The 17,813-nt window shown below is 39.3% G+C and overlaps 1 protein-coding gene across 1 annotated transcript in view; it reads left to right on the plus strand.

The window, feature by feature from the left end:
- The window catches only part of rbm28 (RNA binding motif protein 28), an 83,964-nt gene that overhangs the window by 43,476 nt on the left and 22,675 nt on the right, over positions 1-17,813 (plus strand). The window contains exons 12-14 of the mRNA XM_039761449.1: positions 2,316-2,451; positions 3,946-4,010; positions 4,287-4,445. Of these exons, the coding sequence (XP_039617383.1) occupies positions 2,316-2,451; positions 3,946-4,010; positions 4,287-4,445 (360 nt within the window). The remainder of the gene's footprint in view (positions 1-2,315; positions 2,452-3,945; positions 4,011-4,286; positions 4,446-17,813) is intronic.

Raw genomic sequence — 17,813 nt, forward strand, 5'->3', positions numbered from 1 at the left:
TAATAATAAATAAAAATTCTATGAAATTTAACCAATGAAAGTCAGACATTGATTTTCAACCATGCTTCAACAGAATTATTTAAAAAAATAAACTCATGAAACAGGCCTGGACAAAAATGATGGTACCCCTAGAAAAGACTGAAAATAATGTGACCAAAGGGACATGTTAATCCAAGGTGTGTCCACTAATTAGCATCACAGGTGTCTACGATCTTGTAATCAGTCAGTGGACCTATATATAGGGCTCCAGGTAGTCACTGTGTTGTTTGGTGACATGGTGTGTACCACACTCAACATGGACCAGAGGAAGCGAAGGAAAGAGTTGTCTCAGGAGATTAGAAAGAAAATTATAGACAAGCATGTCAAAGGTAAAGGCTATAAGACCATCTCGAAGCAGCTTGATGTTCCTGTGACTACAGTTGCACATATTATTCATAAATTTAAGATCCATGGGACTGTAGCCAACCTCCCTGGACGTGGCCGCAGGAGGAAAATTGATGACAAATCAAAGAGACGGATATTACGAATGGTAACAAAAGAGCCCAGAAAAACTTCTAAAGAGATCCAAGGTGAACTTCAAGCTCAAGGAACATCAGTGTCAGATCGCACCATCCGTTGTTGTTTGAGCCAAAGTGGACTTCATGGGAGATGACCAAGGAGGACACCATTGTTGAAAACAAATCATAAAAAAGCCATACTGGAATTTGCCAAACTACATGTGGACAAGCCACAAAGATTCTGGGAGAATGTCCTATGGACAGATGAGACAAAAATTGAACTTTTTGCCAAGGCACATCAGCTCTATGTTCACAGACGGAAAAATGAAGCATATCAAGAAAAGAACACTGTCCCTTCTGTGAAACATGGAGGAGGCACTGTTATGTTCTGGGGCTGCTTTGCTGCATCTGGCACAGGGTGTCTTGAATCTGTGTAGGGTACAATGAAATCTCAAGACTATCAAGGGATTCTAGAGAGAAATGTGCTGGCCAGTGTCAGAAAGCTTGGTCTCAGTCGCAGGTCATGGGTCTTGCAACAGGACAATGACCCAAAACACACAGCTAAAAACACCCAAGAATGGCTAAGAGGAAAACATTGGACTATTCTAAAGTGGCCTTCTATGAGCCTTGACCGCAATCCTATTGAGCATCTTTGGAAAGAGCTGAAACATGTCGTCTGGAAAAGGCACCCTTCAAACCTGAGACAACTGGAGCAGTTTGCTCATGAGGAGTTGGCCAAAATACCTCCTGAGAAGTGCAGAAGTCTCATTGACAGTTACAGGAATCGTTTGATTGCAGTGATTGCCTCAAAAGGTTGTGCAACAAAATATTAAGTTAGGGGTACCATCATTTTTGTGACAGGCCTGTTTCATGAGTTTATTTTTAAAATAATTCTGTTGAAGCATGGTTGAAAATCAATGTCTGACTTTCATTGGTTAAATTTCATAGAATTTTTATTTATTATTACTTTTGTCAGATTAAAGTTATTTCTGTGACGATTTTGAGTTTTTCTTTCATTGACTGAAGGGTACCAACAATTTTGTCCACGTGTGTACAGTATATATATACTGTATATAATATCCATCCATCCATCCATTTTCTAACCCGCTGAATCCAAATACAGGGTCACGGGGGTCTGCTGGAGCCAATCCCAGCCAACACAGGGCACAAGGCAGGAACCAATCCTGGGCAGGGTGCCAACCCACCACAGGACACACACAAACACACCCACACACCAAGCACGCGCTAGGGCCAATGTAGAATCGCCAATCCACCTAACCTGCATGTCTTTGGATTGTGGGAGGAAACCGGAGTGCCCGGAGGAAACCCACGCAGACACGGGAGAACATGCAAACTCCACGCAGGGAGGACCCGGAAGCGAACCCGGTCTCCTAACTGCGAGGCAGCAGCGCTACCACTGCGCCACCGTGCCGCCCCTGTATATAATATATATATATATATTTATATTTGTTACGGAATGCTGAAAATGTTGTTGCAATCAATAGTTATTCATTTGCTTGTTATATTTGTGAAGTTTTAAAACTTTTAAGTTCATTCTTCACTTTTAACCAAAACAATTAGTAGGAGGTGTTTTCAGCAAGGACAGAAATGCTGCCAGTCCAACAACAAATTCCTGTTGCCAAATGATACAAAGCCCTAAAATTAAGCCTTCACTTAATTTGCGTGCCCCACACCCAAATATGAAATTTATCTTTGATTTATTTTTTACTTGGCCTGTTCCCCATTATACATACCTAATGTCAATTTACATAATTTGAAGTGCTGTATTTTTATTTTTTATTTTTTTTATTTTTACAGACTGGTGGACTTAAACTTGATGGTCGCAAGTTAAATATCGTTCTTGCAGTTAGTCGAGAGGATGCTGTAAAACTTAAGGACAAAAAAGTGAAGAAGCCCACAGGAACACGTAATTTGTATCTGGCCAGAGAAGGACGTAAGTGTGATTTGTAGTTGTTGCTAGACTGTTTTATTTTTTTATTTACTTTAGTAATGTACTTGCGTCAATGCAAGATATACAGATTAATAATAAATGTACATTATTTGGACAATTGATTGTCTGGATGAAATTTAGAATCGCACGTGTATATTGTTGCAGATAGTTAATAATTACACCCATTATACAGTTCAGGTAATCTGTTTATTGCATGGGTTCAAGTTTTCCAGTTGAATTTTTAAACACATTTTAGGACAAAGGTGTTAAGAGATCCACTATACCAAACTCTATTTACAATCCAAATGATGCAATGGATAAAACCTGTATAATGCTGTGTGATACTTTTTTGTTAAAGTAACAAAATATTTTAAAGATGTATGCACTTAAAGGATATTTTTCTCCTCTTGTATACAAAATTTCAATTACAACATTTATTTCTATAGCATATTAAGTTAAAAGTAGAAATTATATCCCTTTGAGCTAAAATGTGTGACATGTAAAGATAAAAATCCTTGATTCAGTTCATCCTGCTTAAATCTGTTTTAATTGTAGTAAGACTGTGAATACTGTATGCAGCACACATCACTATGGCATCTGGAATTGGTTCATGGGTGGTTCCTTGTTAGATTAGGTCTATAGTAAGGCTCTCAACCAATAATGTGACTGTAAAGTACACTTGTGTTGAATAACACAGCTATCACTAAAATTATGACCAAAAGTAGTATTAACAGGAGATCTTACTCCGCTCTTCTAGTTATTCCAGTTTTCTGGTTGACTAGTAATATAAAATGACATTATGACAACTTCTTCCACTGAAATACCATTAGACCTGCTAAATCGAATTCAGAGCGGTATGAGGCTGGAGCCTGTCCCAGTAGCATCAGACACATGGAAGAACCATCTCTGTCTGCCTATACCTCTGGTCCATCTCAGGGCAAATTCCACATACACCCACACTCATACAGGATTACTTTTGAATTGTCAGTGAAACTGATGTGCATGTATTTAGTGATGGGTGAAGAAAATACATGCTGACACTGAATTTCACATGGACAAGACCAGGTGTGGGATCTGAACACCAAACACGGGAAATGTGTGCCAGCAGTGTTAACCATGTGTCAGTCATATAATTATACCTTCATAACACATATTGTAGTAGTTCCCTCTTTGCTCCTGAAAAACGTGAATTAAATGCAGCTTATTATTTTTCTGTTGTTGAATGAAAAAAATGGTTATTATGCTAATTAATGTTAATTATTGCTTTAATCACAGAATTTTTAAACATGACCTAATTTGTATCTCTTTATTCATCTTAAAAATAGCTGGTTTAAAATTGTATTTATTCATTGTCATTACATTTTGAGATCTAAGTATATAATATTTTTAAAACATTAACATTATCTTTTCTGAATCTAGAAACTTTGAACAGTCAGCATAATATGTTTCAAAGTCAGTTTTGTCTTAAGTCTTTTTTTCTTTTCTTTTCATTTGCAGTTATCCGCAGTGGGACAAAAGCAGCTGAAGGGCTGGACCCTGCTGATCTTGCCTTGAGGACAAAAGTGAGAATTTTAGTGCTAACTGACTAGTAGACTGCATGTGATTTTATGTGATGCCTTTTTCAAAATGTTCTTTTATTGGTTTTAATTAATCATACTAGAAATAGTTCTAACTAAACTTTAATACCGATAATTGATTTATTTTTGAATTTCACCTGTTCTAAGAAGGACTTAAATACACAGTATACCTTATAAAATATTATTTATTCCACCTTTGTGTAAGATGATAGCAGTACATTTATAACCAAATGATGTTTATAAAAATGTTTTTTATTTTAGATTGAAGAGCGGAAAAGAAAAAAACTGAATGATGTTAATATCTTTGTTTCCCAAACAAGACTGTGTATTCATAATTTACCAAAATCTGTGGATAATAAGATCCTGCACAAACTGTGTTTGAACGCGGCAGGTGGTGGCAAGGAAGTTAAAATAAAAAAGGTAAGTGTGTTATAAAAATAAATAACAATATACAGGACATTTTCAAATTATTGCAGCATGTGATACATTACTTTATGGGACCTTATGAGGGGCAGGCTTACAATCCTGTTCAGATTTACCAATGTAGAAAAGGTTTTATTTCAGGTGACTACCTGTTGAAGCTCATCGAATGCCAAGAGTGTGCAAAGCAGTAATCAGAGCAAAGGGTGGCTATTTTGAAGAAACTAGAATATAAAACATGTTTTCAGTTATTTCACCTTTTTTGGTTAAGTACATAACTCCACATGTGTTCATTCATAGTTTTGATGCCTTCAGTGTGAATCTACCAATGTAAATGGTCATGAAAATAAAGAAAACACATTGAATGAGGAGGTGTGTCCAAACCTTTGGCCTGTACTGTAGGTGGAGAAAAAAAAAAATTCCCTGAAAAAGTAAACCATTACTCATAGTCCTCGAAAAAAGTCCATGTGTAGCTAGCATATGAAAACTGGTTGCCCACTCTGTTCTTACACATTTTAAAATGTATGTGGTAATGTTGCTGACTATAGTGAAAATCATACATTGTTATAAATAACTAGCCAACCTGCATCGTACCATACGCCGCATAATCAGGCCATTTTTTAATGATTTTTAAGCACAGGGAGAAAATTAACATTTGAAAATTCGGTAATGTAATAAATCAGCAGGAAAAGCAACATTGTAACAATGCACGGAACAAACCTACACACAATCGTCCGTGTGGCGCTCAGGCGCGGAGGGTGGAACGGGAGGAGAGGAGAAGGACGTCCACTCTGCTCCCTCCGTCATGCTAGTTTGCTGATTTCTCTTCCAGTATGCACTGCCTGCTCATGTGCCCACCTCCAACTCGTCACTCGAGTCGTTGTCGTCTTTGCACAGTCCAGATGCACCTGTGACTCATGTAGACTTTTCATTGCTCTGTGCGGTTTTGGCTGCCTTTCTATATATAATCAATTAAGACAACCGACCACTGTAGTAGCGAGGTGGGAGGACGGTGTGTACAAAGTGCAGGAGCATCTAAGAAGACGCATGTTTGTCGCAGATGCAAATTGCTGTATGTAGCATGTAAAACAGTTTGCTATGGTGTACACGGTCGTGCGTCGTAACCAAAAACTCGGTTTTTAAAGACTGGCTACTTCATTGTGTATACGACTGTAGGTGAATGAAAAGATGTAACTCTGGAGAGGGCAACATACAATACAGCGTTTTACACGCTGCATACAGCGATTCACAATCACGACAAATTGTTTTACACGCTGCATACAGCGATTTACATCCGCGACAAATATGAATCTTCTTAGATGGTGCTGTCGCATCCACCCACGCTCTCGAAGCACACACACTGCCTGGTCATGTACCCGCTCGCAAGAGCAACTAACAGATACTTGCCCACCAACTGTAAGACCATGGGATACCCCTCGCAAACTGCTCTACACGCCACATACAGCGATTCACATCTGCGACAAACAAACTGTTTTACACACTGCATACAGCGATTCACAGCCGCAACATGATTTTTCTTAGATGGTCCTGGTGCGTCCACCCTCGCACTCGAAGCATACACACTGCCTGGTCATGTGCCCGGTCGCAAGAGCAACTGACAGAGACCCGGCCACCGAGTCTAAGACCATGGGAAACCCCTTGGAAACTGCTTTACGCGCTGCATACACCGATTCACATCCATGACAAACATGCCTCTTCTTAGATAGTCCTGCCGTGTCGTGTGGTGCCTCTGTGTGAACCGGTCAGGCTCAGAGAAGGTCAGCTGCTGAGAGAGCATCTCGACTGTTTCAGGCCCTGCATTGGTGAAGCAGGTAAGACGGTAATGAAACAGAGGCGCAGGGCTTATTGGTTTTTAAAGACTTCTACCTTCATTGTGTTTTAACCTCAGTTTTAAAGGATTGTTTTAAGGATCCCATGCGATACCCCTCGCAAACTGTTTTACACGCTGCATATAGCGATTCACTTCCGCGAGAAACATGCCTCTATGAACAGTCAACGTGGCTCAGAGCTGCATGTGGACTCTATGACAGATGAACATAAATGATGCTGTTTTTCCTGTGTCGTCGCGTCCGAGTTGGTGGGCGTGGTTCTGCGAGTTACCGTCGTATCCAATGGTCTTAGAGTTGGTGGGCGTGGCCCTTCCTGCATGCACCATGGGTGTCTCACTTGTCAGCGGCTTAGTGAATCCACACTCCTTCCGGCGTGCTTTCCATGGTTGTCTTGCCTTAGTGAATTATATATAGATGCCTGTCACTTCTGATTCCCATAAATCGAATGTCCCATTATGAAGCTCACCTTTACTTTTGCCAAAACATTTTTATACCAATTGTAAATTAATACAGATAAACCTATGAGTGTTTGAAGACATTTTTCCTTGTTCATGTGTTGAATGTCTTTAATTTCAGCAGCATGATTTTTTCTGTCTGTTACTTTTAATATATCCATATTAGTTTCATTGAAGATGGCTGAATTAACACAAACGGTGATCCTATTTTCCACACCTGATTTCATGTTATTTTAGGAAATACAGCAAATACATTTAATTTCTCATTTACTTGCTAACTCATAGTAATTGCATAACCGCTGCTCCTTTGTTGTACATATTACTTTGACAACCATTATTGATGGGGCACGCTGTGGTCTCTGACATTATACAGTATTTGGTGAGGATTTTACAGTCTTTAAAGTGGTTATGTGTTTAATTTTTAAGATGAGGAAAATAGCTTACACAGATTTACAAATATAAAATAGCAATCTAAAATAACAAGGTTATCAAACTAGAAGTAGCAATTGACTAATTGAGTCATAATTTAGAGATTAAGCTAACAGAACATACGATGAGTTGTCAGTGGAAGAGAGAAAACCAAAAGCTGCAGTGAAACTTCCAGGGGACAATAAACCCATAGGAAGCTTATGGCTGTTTGTCATAAACAAAGTCAAAATGCAGCTGTTCACTCCCAGCCAAGAAATATACAGCAGTATAGCATAGCACATGATATTGTAAGTAACTTTATTATAATTATATGTTGATCAGATCCTTTATCAGTTATTGCTAATTAGGGATGAACAATTATGACAAAATTAATAATTGGTGATTATTAATTTAATTTAAAATTAACACTATAATGAACTACATAGTCTTAGAGTCAACATTTACTTTGTTCTATATATATATATATATATATATATATATATATATATATATATATATATATATATATATATATACAACCGATCGAATGTTTTAGAACCAATACGTCGATCGCGATCGACCGGTAGATTGCAAAGGTAGTGCAGGTAGATTGCGTTGCATTCAAAAAAAATTATTTATTTATTTATTTTTTTTTTAAATGTTAGTCTATCATATGTCCTCCCTATGGCATTTGCCACTTGATTGACATACAGGGCGGTTAGTCTGAGATCTCTTTTCTTCTAACACACTAGTCATCCCGCACGCACAATCAAACGCGCAAGCTACTGCAAAACTCCGGCTATCTAAGTGATCTAGTAAGTCTTCCAATTTATATCGACTACAGAAGTGATTTAAAAAAAAAAAATTTTTTTTTGGGTTGGATGTGGAATTGGAAGAGGATTTTTTTTTCTCAGAATGTCACAATCGAAGTGCGTTTGTCTGATCTGTCAATCTATCATTGCTATTCCAAAGAAGGAAAATGTAGAAAGGCACTTTCGAACTGTTCATAAAAACTACGAAACCAGAATCCTTCTGAAAAGCGATCTGAGAAAGAGAAAGGAGAGGGAACTAAAATCGCAGTTAATCGGAAAGCCATCATTTTTCACTCGCCTGAATTCAAAAGCAAAGGCAGACACACCGAAGCATCATTCCAGGTGAGTCGCTCGATCATTAAGCATAAGAAGTCCTTCCAAGATCGAGAGATGGTAAAATAGTCCTTCGTTGAGGCAGATGGCTAGGGAGAAATTCCTGCTGAGATTTCGAGACCCCTGGCCGGAGAAAAAGGAGTTTCTCCTTGTCATTAACACTAGAATTACCAGAGCCTACGAAAAAACTCGTAATTCCGTCCCACCTTAAATCGCTTCCTTTGTCTTCTAAATGTGCTGATAAAGAGAAGCTAGGAGCAGCTGGCTATTCCATCCCCCCACCAATTTAGAACGTGCACGAACTTCAGCTTGATTGAGTATCTGGGAGTGAAGTGGAGTTTTAGAGTGGAAATAATAGATCGTTATTTGGAACACACGCATTTCATGTCTGTTCCGTTTCTACAGTAATCTGTGTCAACACATTGTTAAAACAGAAACGTTTTTTTATATTCTAGTAGTAGATGACAAAATGTAGGCATTTACTATATAGTGTATGAAGCCTGAAGTCCAAATAGCAAAGAAACATTTTCACAAGAATAACACAATTGCGCTTTTATTCAAAAATATAACTGCAGAAACAAAAAGCCGCCTTAACATGCGACATTGACAGCAGTTTATTGTAATTGCCTCTGTGGTTCAATTGACTCAGCCCCCCGCTTCGGAATCAAGAGGTCACGAGTTCCATCCTGCGCCCTTCCGTTTTGAGAAGTAAACTGCTCTTAGTCTTACTGTTTTAGAATAAAAGGATACATTTGATTTCAGTCTGTAACAGCCGGTGCAATTTATGATCCTTGTAAAGGTTAGCTTTTTTTAATTCACTTTTCATTCTCTCAGTCGCGTTCAGAATCAATCCATACAACCCCAACTGACACGGCTGTTTTCACTAAAGACGCAGCTATAGCTCTGCAGTGTACCACGATGCATACTAACGCCCCCACCCGGTTCTGACACACAAATGCTGGCGAAGCTGCCTTCTTCGTATCTCACCGTCACTTGCTTTTCTTTTTATTCAGTTTTATTGAGTGTTCCTGCCAGTCCCCGCATGTTGCTGTATGCTGTTTCTTTTGTACTCCAGGACATGCAGAGGAAAGAATGGTAAAGACCAGTAACTTCGGCGCTATATGCAATCATCAGACACTCCCCATCTGCCCGTGTCGTTCAAACACAGGAACATATATTGGTGTAAAAGTATAACAAAAGTGCACTTTTATTCAAGTGCACTTTTTCCATCGCCTTTTCCTGTAAGAAGCAATGTACACACTTCTCTCTATGCTGTGATTTTTATTACACCCAAGTTTATCAGAACCCGTGTTAGTATGCATCGTGGTACACTGCAGAGCTATAGCGCATCTTTAGTGAAAACAGCCGTGTCAGATGGGGTTGTATGGATTGATTCTGAACACGACTGAGAGAATGAAAAGTGAATTTAAAAAAAAAAAAGCTAACCTTTACAAGGATCATAAATTGAACCGGCTGTTACAGACTGAAATCAAATGTATGCTTTTATTCTAAAACAGTAAGACTAAAAGCAGTTTACTTCTCAAAACGGAAGGGCGCAGAATCGAACTCGTGACCTTTTGATTCCCAAGCGGGGGCTGAGTCTATTGAACCACGGAGGAAGTTACAATAAACTACTGTCAATGTCGCATGTTAAGGCGGCTTTTTGTTTCTGCAGTTATATTTTTGAATAAAAGCGCAATTGTGTTATTCTTGTGAAAATGTTTCTTTGCTCTTTGGACTTCAGGCTTCATACATTATATAGTTTATGCCTACATTTTGTCATCTACTACTAGAATATAAAAAAAGTTTCTGTTTTAACAATGTGTTGACACAGATTACTGTAGAAACGGAACAGACATGAAATGCGTGTGTTCCAAACAACGATCTATTATTTCCACTCTAAAACTCCACTTCACTCCCAGATACTCAATCAAGGCATGAGTTGAGAGAAGTTCGTGCATGTGAATAGCCGGCTGCTGCAAGCTTCTCTTTATCAGCACATTTAGAAGACAAAGGGCGCTGGCGGAGTGGTGTGAAGGGATTTAAGAAGCGATTTAAGGTGGGACGGAATTAGAAGTTTTTTCGTAGGCTCTGGTAATTCTAGTGTTAAACATGCAGAATACAAGCAACTTAATAACGATCAATGGCTGCTAGACTTGGCATTTTTTTTTCCGATCTGACCAACTATGTTGAATAAGCTTAATTTACAGCTCCAAGGAAAAGAGAACTCCATGGTCAATATGATTAGCTTAGTTAATACTTTCAAACGAAAAATGCAACATCTGTCCTCAATGCTGCAGCACCATGATTTAGGGAACATCCAAAACCTTGCGTCAGAGCTGGAGACGCAATGGAAGGCGTGTGCACAACTTGAAAGCACAGAGCAGATTGAAAATTTTCTGTCCGACTTTGACAGACGGTTTCAAGACTCAGCTTTACTTCACTTTATATACAGGTGCAGGTCATAAAATTAGAATATCATGACAAAGTTGAAACTTGTATATTAGATTCATTCATTACACACAGACTGATGTAATTCAAATGTTTATTTCTTTTAATTTTGATGATTATAACTGACAACTAATGACTTGTTTGTATATATGTATATATATATACACACACACACACACAGTGTATAGAAACACACACACAGGAGAGAGAGAGACTGTAATCATGTTTTACAGCAAAACAGAAAAATTTAACTGAATAAATGAACTTAGCAACTAAAAACAGACTACGCTCGCGGTGGGACGTCGGATAATACATATATATATATATATATATATATATATATAGTGACAGTAGGGGGCGCTAGTGCTCCCTTGAACCCTCAGGTACGACTCCAGACACCAGATAAAAGCCCAAGACTTCTTTATAATCTCACAAAACATGCACAAAGCACTCTCCACACTACTCATATATTAAATCAACAACACAATAATATTCTCTCTCCTCCTCGCCCAGACACTTCGCCATCCTACCTTCCAGCTCAGCTCAGTGTCTGGACTGGCCCATAGTCCTTTTATACACCCTGACCCGGAGGTGTTCCTGCCCAATCAGTCCACAGTTCCTTATTCCTTCCCGGTCAGGGTAAACAGTCCTTTTCTTCAACCCGGGAGCACGTCATTCCTTCCTGTCACGTGACTGTGACGTACTCCCAGGTTATAGGGCACACAAGAGCCCACGAGGCCCCCTACAGTGACTCCCAGTGGCCCCCAAGGTATCCAGCAGGGCTGTGTATAAATACCACAGAGTCCATAAAGGCCCTGCTGGAACTCTGGGCACGATCCTGCTGTCGGGAGAGCTCCTCCTGGCGGCCTGGGGTTGAGGGCCGGAGCACGAAGCCGGCAGTCCTCCACTATATATATATATATATGTATATATATATATATATATATATATATGTATGTATATATGTATGTATATGTATGTATGTATATATGTATGTATGTATATATATGTATATATGTATGTATATATGTATGTATATATGTATATATATATATATATATATATATATATATATATGTATGTATATATATATATATATATATGTATATATATATATATATATATATATATATATATATATATATATATATATATATATATATATATATATATATATATATATATATGTATGTGTGTATATATATATATATATGTATGTATGTGTATATATATATATATATATGTATGTATGTGTATATATATATATATATATATATGTATGTATGTATGGGCCCTGAGCTCACTGCCCAGCAGCATGCAGCTCGATTGGCATTCACCATAGAATACCAGAATTGGCAGATGCACCACTGGTGCCCTGTGCTTTTACAGATGAGAGCAGGTTCACCCTGAGCACGTGACAGAAGTGAAAGGGTCTGGAGAAGCCATGGAGAACATTATGCTGCCTGTAACATCATTCAGCATTAGCAGTTTGGTGGTGGGTTAATGATTGTCTGGGGAGGCATATCCATGGAGGGTCACACAGACCGCTACAGGCTTGACAAAGGCACCTTGGCTGCCATTAGGTATCAGGATGAAATCCTTGGACCCATTGTCAGACCCTATGCTGGTACAGTGGCTCCTGGTGCACGACAATTCCTGGCCTCATGTGGTGAGAGTATGCAGGCAGTTCCTGGAGGATGAAGGAATTGATACCATTGACTGGCCACCACACTTTCCTGACCTAAATCCAATAGAGCACCTCTGGGACATTATGTTTTGGTCCATCCAATGCCACCAGGTTGCACCTCAGACTGTCCAGGAGCTCAGTGATGCCCTGGTCCAGATCTGGGAGGAGATCCCCCACAACACCATCTGTCATCTCATTAGAAGCATGCACCAATGTTGTCAGGCATGTATACAAGAACACAGGGGCCATACAAAGTGCTGCGTACAATTTTGAGTTGCTGCAATTAAATTTTGACAAAATGGACTAGCCTGCCACATAATTTTTTCACTCTGATTTTTGGGGCGTCTTTGAATTCAGGGCTCTGTAGGTTGATCATTTTCATTTCCATCAAACGATGTGGCATCCTTTCGTTCCTAACACATTACCCAGTCTATATCAGTATAGATATCCAGAAGGATTTCTTTTTCCCATTGAGATCTGATGTGTTTTCAAAGTGTTCCTTTAATTTTTTTAAACAATAGCAAATAAATAAAGTAAGACAAGAAATCATAAAATGGCATTCAAACAACCCTGTGTGATGAATCAAAGCTTAAGAATTTTGATTCATCACTCCATAAGACTTTCTTCCAGTCTGCAGTCGTCCACAGCTGCTATTTCAAGGCCCTATTTTGTCCTTTAAGGAATGGCTTTCTTACTGCCACTTGCCCTGTTAAACCTGCAATACAAAGTCTTCTCTTCACAGGAGAAAAGGAGACTTGCTTTTTTCAACCACTATTTAGCTGTGCTTGAAACTCTGGTACTTTGATGCACCTATCATGAAAGGGTGACCTTCAGAAACTTCTCTTCAAATTGGGTTGTGACTTTAGGTCTGCCAGATCACTTCCTATCAGAGTTTCTTCCTGTTTCCAGTTGCCTTTGGCAATGTGAAGGACACTGTACTCACTGACATTTGATAGTCAACAACAATGCTGATGTCATGTACCAAAACTTGCACACATACGCCACCCATATTTTTGCTGGTACTACAACTTGTGCATGCTTCATGTTAATTTCTGAGGACATGCTCAGAGGATGCGCCAAAAGAATACTGAGAACACGTTGCTGCCATGATATGTACGCATTCTGAGTGTGAAGTGTAAACCGGCCCTAAAGAAAGGCACACTCATTTAAAGAAAGCAGCATTGCAAGCATCTAGTTTTCTATTTTGTAATGCATTGAACAGGCCACATTAATTGCAGCAGTTAACATGTTCACTTTCCTAGGCCTTTTGTGTATTTGTATCTGTGTGTTTTTTATATATAGATATATAGCAAAATATCCGCGCTTCACAGCGGTGAAATACTGCCTGAATATTTTTATTAAGAAAAAAATAAACATCTTTAGACTGAGGTAAAATATATAAAAAATTAATTGTTAAGGATCTCTCTGTATACTACGTTGTCAGTTCGGCCCTCCGGTTATAATATAAGCTGTGTGCTGAGCTTACTATTGAGCATGCAACATACAGTTGGCCATGTGAAAAGCAATCCTGCCTCAAATCAATGCCAACCTTTTGTAGTGTTTGTCCCTGAGACTTATTAATTGTCATTGCGAAGCAGAGTCTTACTGGAAATTGAACGCGTTTGAATTGAAATGGGAGATTAGATGGTATAACGGGGATGCGAGGAATAAAAATTGTGTCAACTGAGGCACTGTCAGTAAAAATAGTTGCTTCAATTAGGTTGTTTTTTAGAGATGTGACCTGAAGTCTCATGCCGTTACAAAGTTTCGGTGGCTGTAAGTTTCTCAGTAACATTATTGGTGCCCCAACCTTCAAGATGAGATTATGCTCAGGAGTTCATGGAGGATTTAGAGTGTTGAGAAACTCTACCGGATAATGTACCGCGTCTTCTACTTCTACAACTGAATCAACAGATTGATATGTTTTTGATTGTGAAGGTAGTTCTTGAAGTAAAATGTGGTTTATAGTCGTAGTCATGTCATTTTTTGGTGTCAGGATAGCTCTCTCTTAACCATGAGACGTCATTTTTGTGTAGATTTCGTAGATTGGGGTAAACATTTTGAAGAAGGCTTTGTAAGGTATTCACGATGAGACAGAGATTTGTAGGAATATTTATTTTGCGGTTTTCTTGTATGAAGGTGCCATCACCTATACTCATCAGAAGAGCAGAGAACTCCTCGGCTTTTTTGTCGCATTTCAAATGAACTCTCATGTTTATTTTTAAAGTAACAACATGGATTTGTGGCCAAGGTATGAAGATTTCAGAGATGCTTTAACTTCATCAGCGCGTGTTCCTCTGGGCGACTGGTAGGGTTTGGCGGAAGTCTCCAGCCAGCAACACTGTCAAGCCTCCCATAAGTTTGTTGGTGTTTGGATGTCTTGGAGGGTCCTGTCTAAAGCCTCAATACCTGCTCTGTGTGCCATAGTGCATTCATCCCAGACAATAAGTTGACAATGTCGCAGCACTTCAGCCATGTTGCTCTGCTTTGATATGTTACACATGGGGGATTCAGTATGGTTGAGGTTCAGAGGCAGCTTGAAAGCTGAATGAGCAGTTCTGCCACCCTCTAGAAGAGTTGCAGCAATGCCAGAAGAAGCCACAGCTATGGCAATGTTACGTTTTGCTCGGATTTTTGCAAGGAGAAGGTTTATTAGGAATGTCTTACCAGTTCCTCCTGGAGCATCAAGGAAAAACACTGTGGTAGTGGCAGACGCAACGCTGCTCATGATTTGCTCATAAACTGACTTTTGGTCACTATTTAGCAACCGCTCGTTATTTGTGACTATATTGGCCAAGTGCGAGGTGTTGTAAGATGTCTCTTTCAAGTACTCAGGATTTGATGCAAGTTGTGCCAGTTCTGTTAAAGGTGAAGGCAAACCGTAATGATGAAGAGATTGACCTCCAATAGCAATGACGTAGTTTTCAAGCAACTGTAGACACTTGTTATAGATCAAATTTAACCACTGGTGGACTTCTGTTCGTATATGATCTCTTTCAGTCTGTCTCCTAACATCTTCTGCTATGCTGTGTTTATGTTTTTCCCATAGGTTTAAGGGGTTTTCTGTTTGGTAGAACACCAACATGACAGCAAATAGTTCACAGATCTTTTGAGGTGAGAGAGATAGAGTAGCTTCCTGTAGAGTCTCGTCCCAGTTAAACCGAGTGCCCTGCAGGCTGACTTATATAGGTCGGATGTAGGACACCATCAACTGTTCTGAGAGATTTAAAGATGTGGGACCTGTGATTTTGTTGAGCAGGAGTCGAAGATGGTAGCATTCAGAGTTATTCGGGTGTACAGTGTAGACCCGTCCCAGTACATGATCCTTTTTTACTCCCGAATATCCTGGTACAGGGTTGCCCTGTTTCCTTCGACAAAACATGTTGTTTGCCCACACATAATATGATGGAATTTCATTATAATGAAGTTGTTTAGCAAAATCATCGTGTTTGCAAAGGTCAAAGAACGCTAAAAGGGTCGTTTGTGGTGGATTGTGTACTTTATCGGCAACATTGCCTTCTGTAAAATAAATTTGTTGTCCGTTCTCGAAATGAACGACCGGAGGGAAACTTTCATGAATGGGAAAACAGAAAATGCGCCAGGCTACTTCAGAGCTACTAATATAACGACCAGCTTCATATCGAGATACTTCGTCATTTTGATTTTGTATTGTAAATACTGCCTGGTCACTTCCCTTGTTAACATACTTGCAGATGTATTTGATCGATTTTACTGAATTGCAAAATTCGACATTGATGTGAGCATTGAAGAAGCGGGACAGCACAGGACTATAAGGGACCACCCATCTGTTGTCGATATGTACTCCTTTGATGTTAATTGTATGTCCTCCATCAGCAGGAGCACGCCGACGGTACTGAGGGTAACCATCTTCTCCGGTCTGAGTTTGTGAGATGAACGGATGTGGGTACTTCTTAGTGCATATTCTGTTGCTCATGCAGGGCGAGTTGATATTATGAGGTCCACATGGGCAGTGAATCATGTTGGATTTTACTATTTTGTGTAGGGCAGGGTCAGTCTGTGGATCAGGAATTTCTGCACGGATGAGTTGATCGATGAGAGCTGGTTTAATCCTATCCTTTAGCCACAATAGAATGTGTGCATGGGGAATACCTCGCTTTTGCCACTCTATGGTGTACATGTAGCAATTTGTACAGCCGAAAATGTTACTCTTCGTGAGCAAGTCTATCATTTTTGGATCTTGAGATGAAATACACGACTGGTAAGGTCATGGCGATCGTGAGGTTTTTGACGTGGAAGGAGAATTTCAGAGATCTCAGGCCATTTAGGATTGCAAATAAATGTAATGAATAAGTCAGGCCGGCCATAACGACGAACATATGTCATTGCGTCTTGTGTACGCTCGTGCATATAGCGAGGTCCTCCAGTGAAGGATGATGGTAATATCACAGCTTGACCAAGTTCTGTTAAATCAGTGTCGTTTTGTCAATAGCATCTTTTAAGTGAACGTAATTTTCAGCCCGTAGTTTTTTTGATTTAGTATGATATAATTTAGTCTTTCGGATTAAATTTTTGAGTACATATCAACTAAAAACTGATTTAATAAAGTTCGGAAGAAAAGGATATTATTAGCATGATGTTGTCTGATCATAAGCCGGTATGAATAGAAGTTTGCTGCAGAGACGGTTTTGTTCATAGGTAACTTACTGGCAGCATGAACTTGAGGTATAGACACAGAATAGCCGTCTTCACCATAGCAGAACATGAGAGGATATTGAAGTGCATCATAGGATCTGTGGGTTTCTTTAATGCGTTGCAGTTTATTGTCTCTGGTTTTCAAGACAATATCTCTATTGTTGAACGTTTGCCCAACGATGACAACACCAACTTGATGAACTGTGGGTTTATTAAATCTGCCTTTGTGTGCATGTAATGGTTTTTTGTCTGTGTGAATGACAGCTTTGAAGTGTTTGTCATCATCTGAAATACTGTTGATTGTGGAGTGGAAGTCCTGGATGTAAGTGTTACAGTCATGGAGCATTTTTTGTAATTGCTTGACCAGGGGCATGTTAAGTCCAGAAATATTAGCGCAGCGGATTTGTGCTTCCTTTTCATCGTCCCGAAATAAATTAGCAAAATTTGTGTTCTTCACTTGGCATAGGTAAAAGACTGCCAATCAAGTGATACACTTGTCCCTGAACTTTAAATGAAGGCATAAAATTTCCCTCAACGATTTGGTTAGCACCAAATGATGTCATTTGAAATGCGCTGTTGTACTTTCGAATGTTGTTCAAGAAATGCTCACTTTGAGGATGTTCGCCATTTAACAGGCCCTCAAGAAGGTGAGGAAGCTTACATAAAGGAGTGAGAGAGACTTTACCACCGTTACAGCA

This window comes from Polypterus senegalus, chromosome 8, assembly GCF_016835505.1.
Source record: "Polypterus senegalus isolate Bchr_013 chromosome 8, ASM1683550v1, whole genome shotgun sequence".
Classification (NCBI taxonomy): domain Eukaryota; kingdom Metazoa; phylum Chordata; class Cladistia; order Polypteriformes; family Polypteridae; genus Polypterus; species Polypterus senegalus.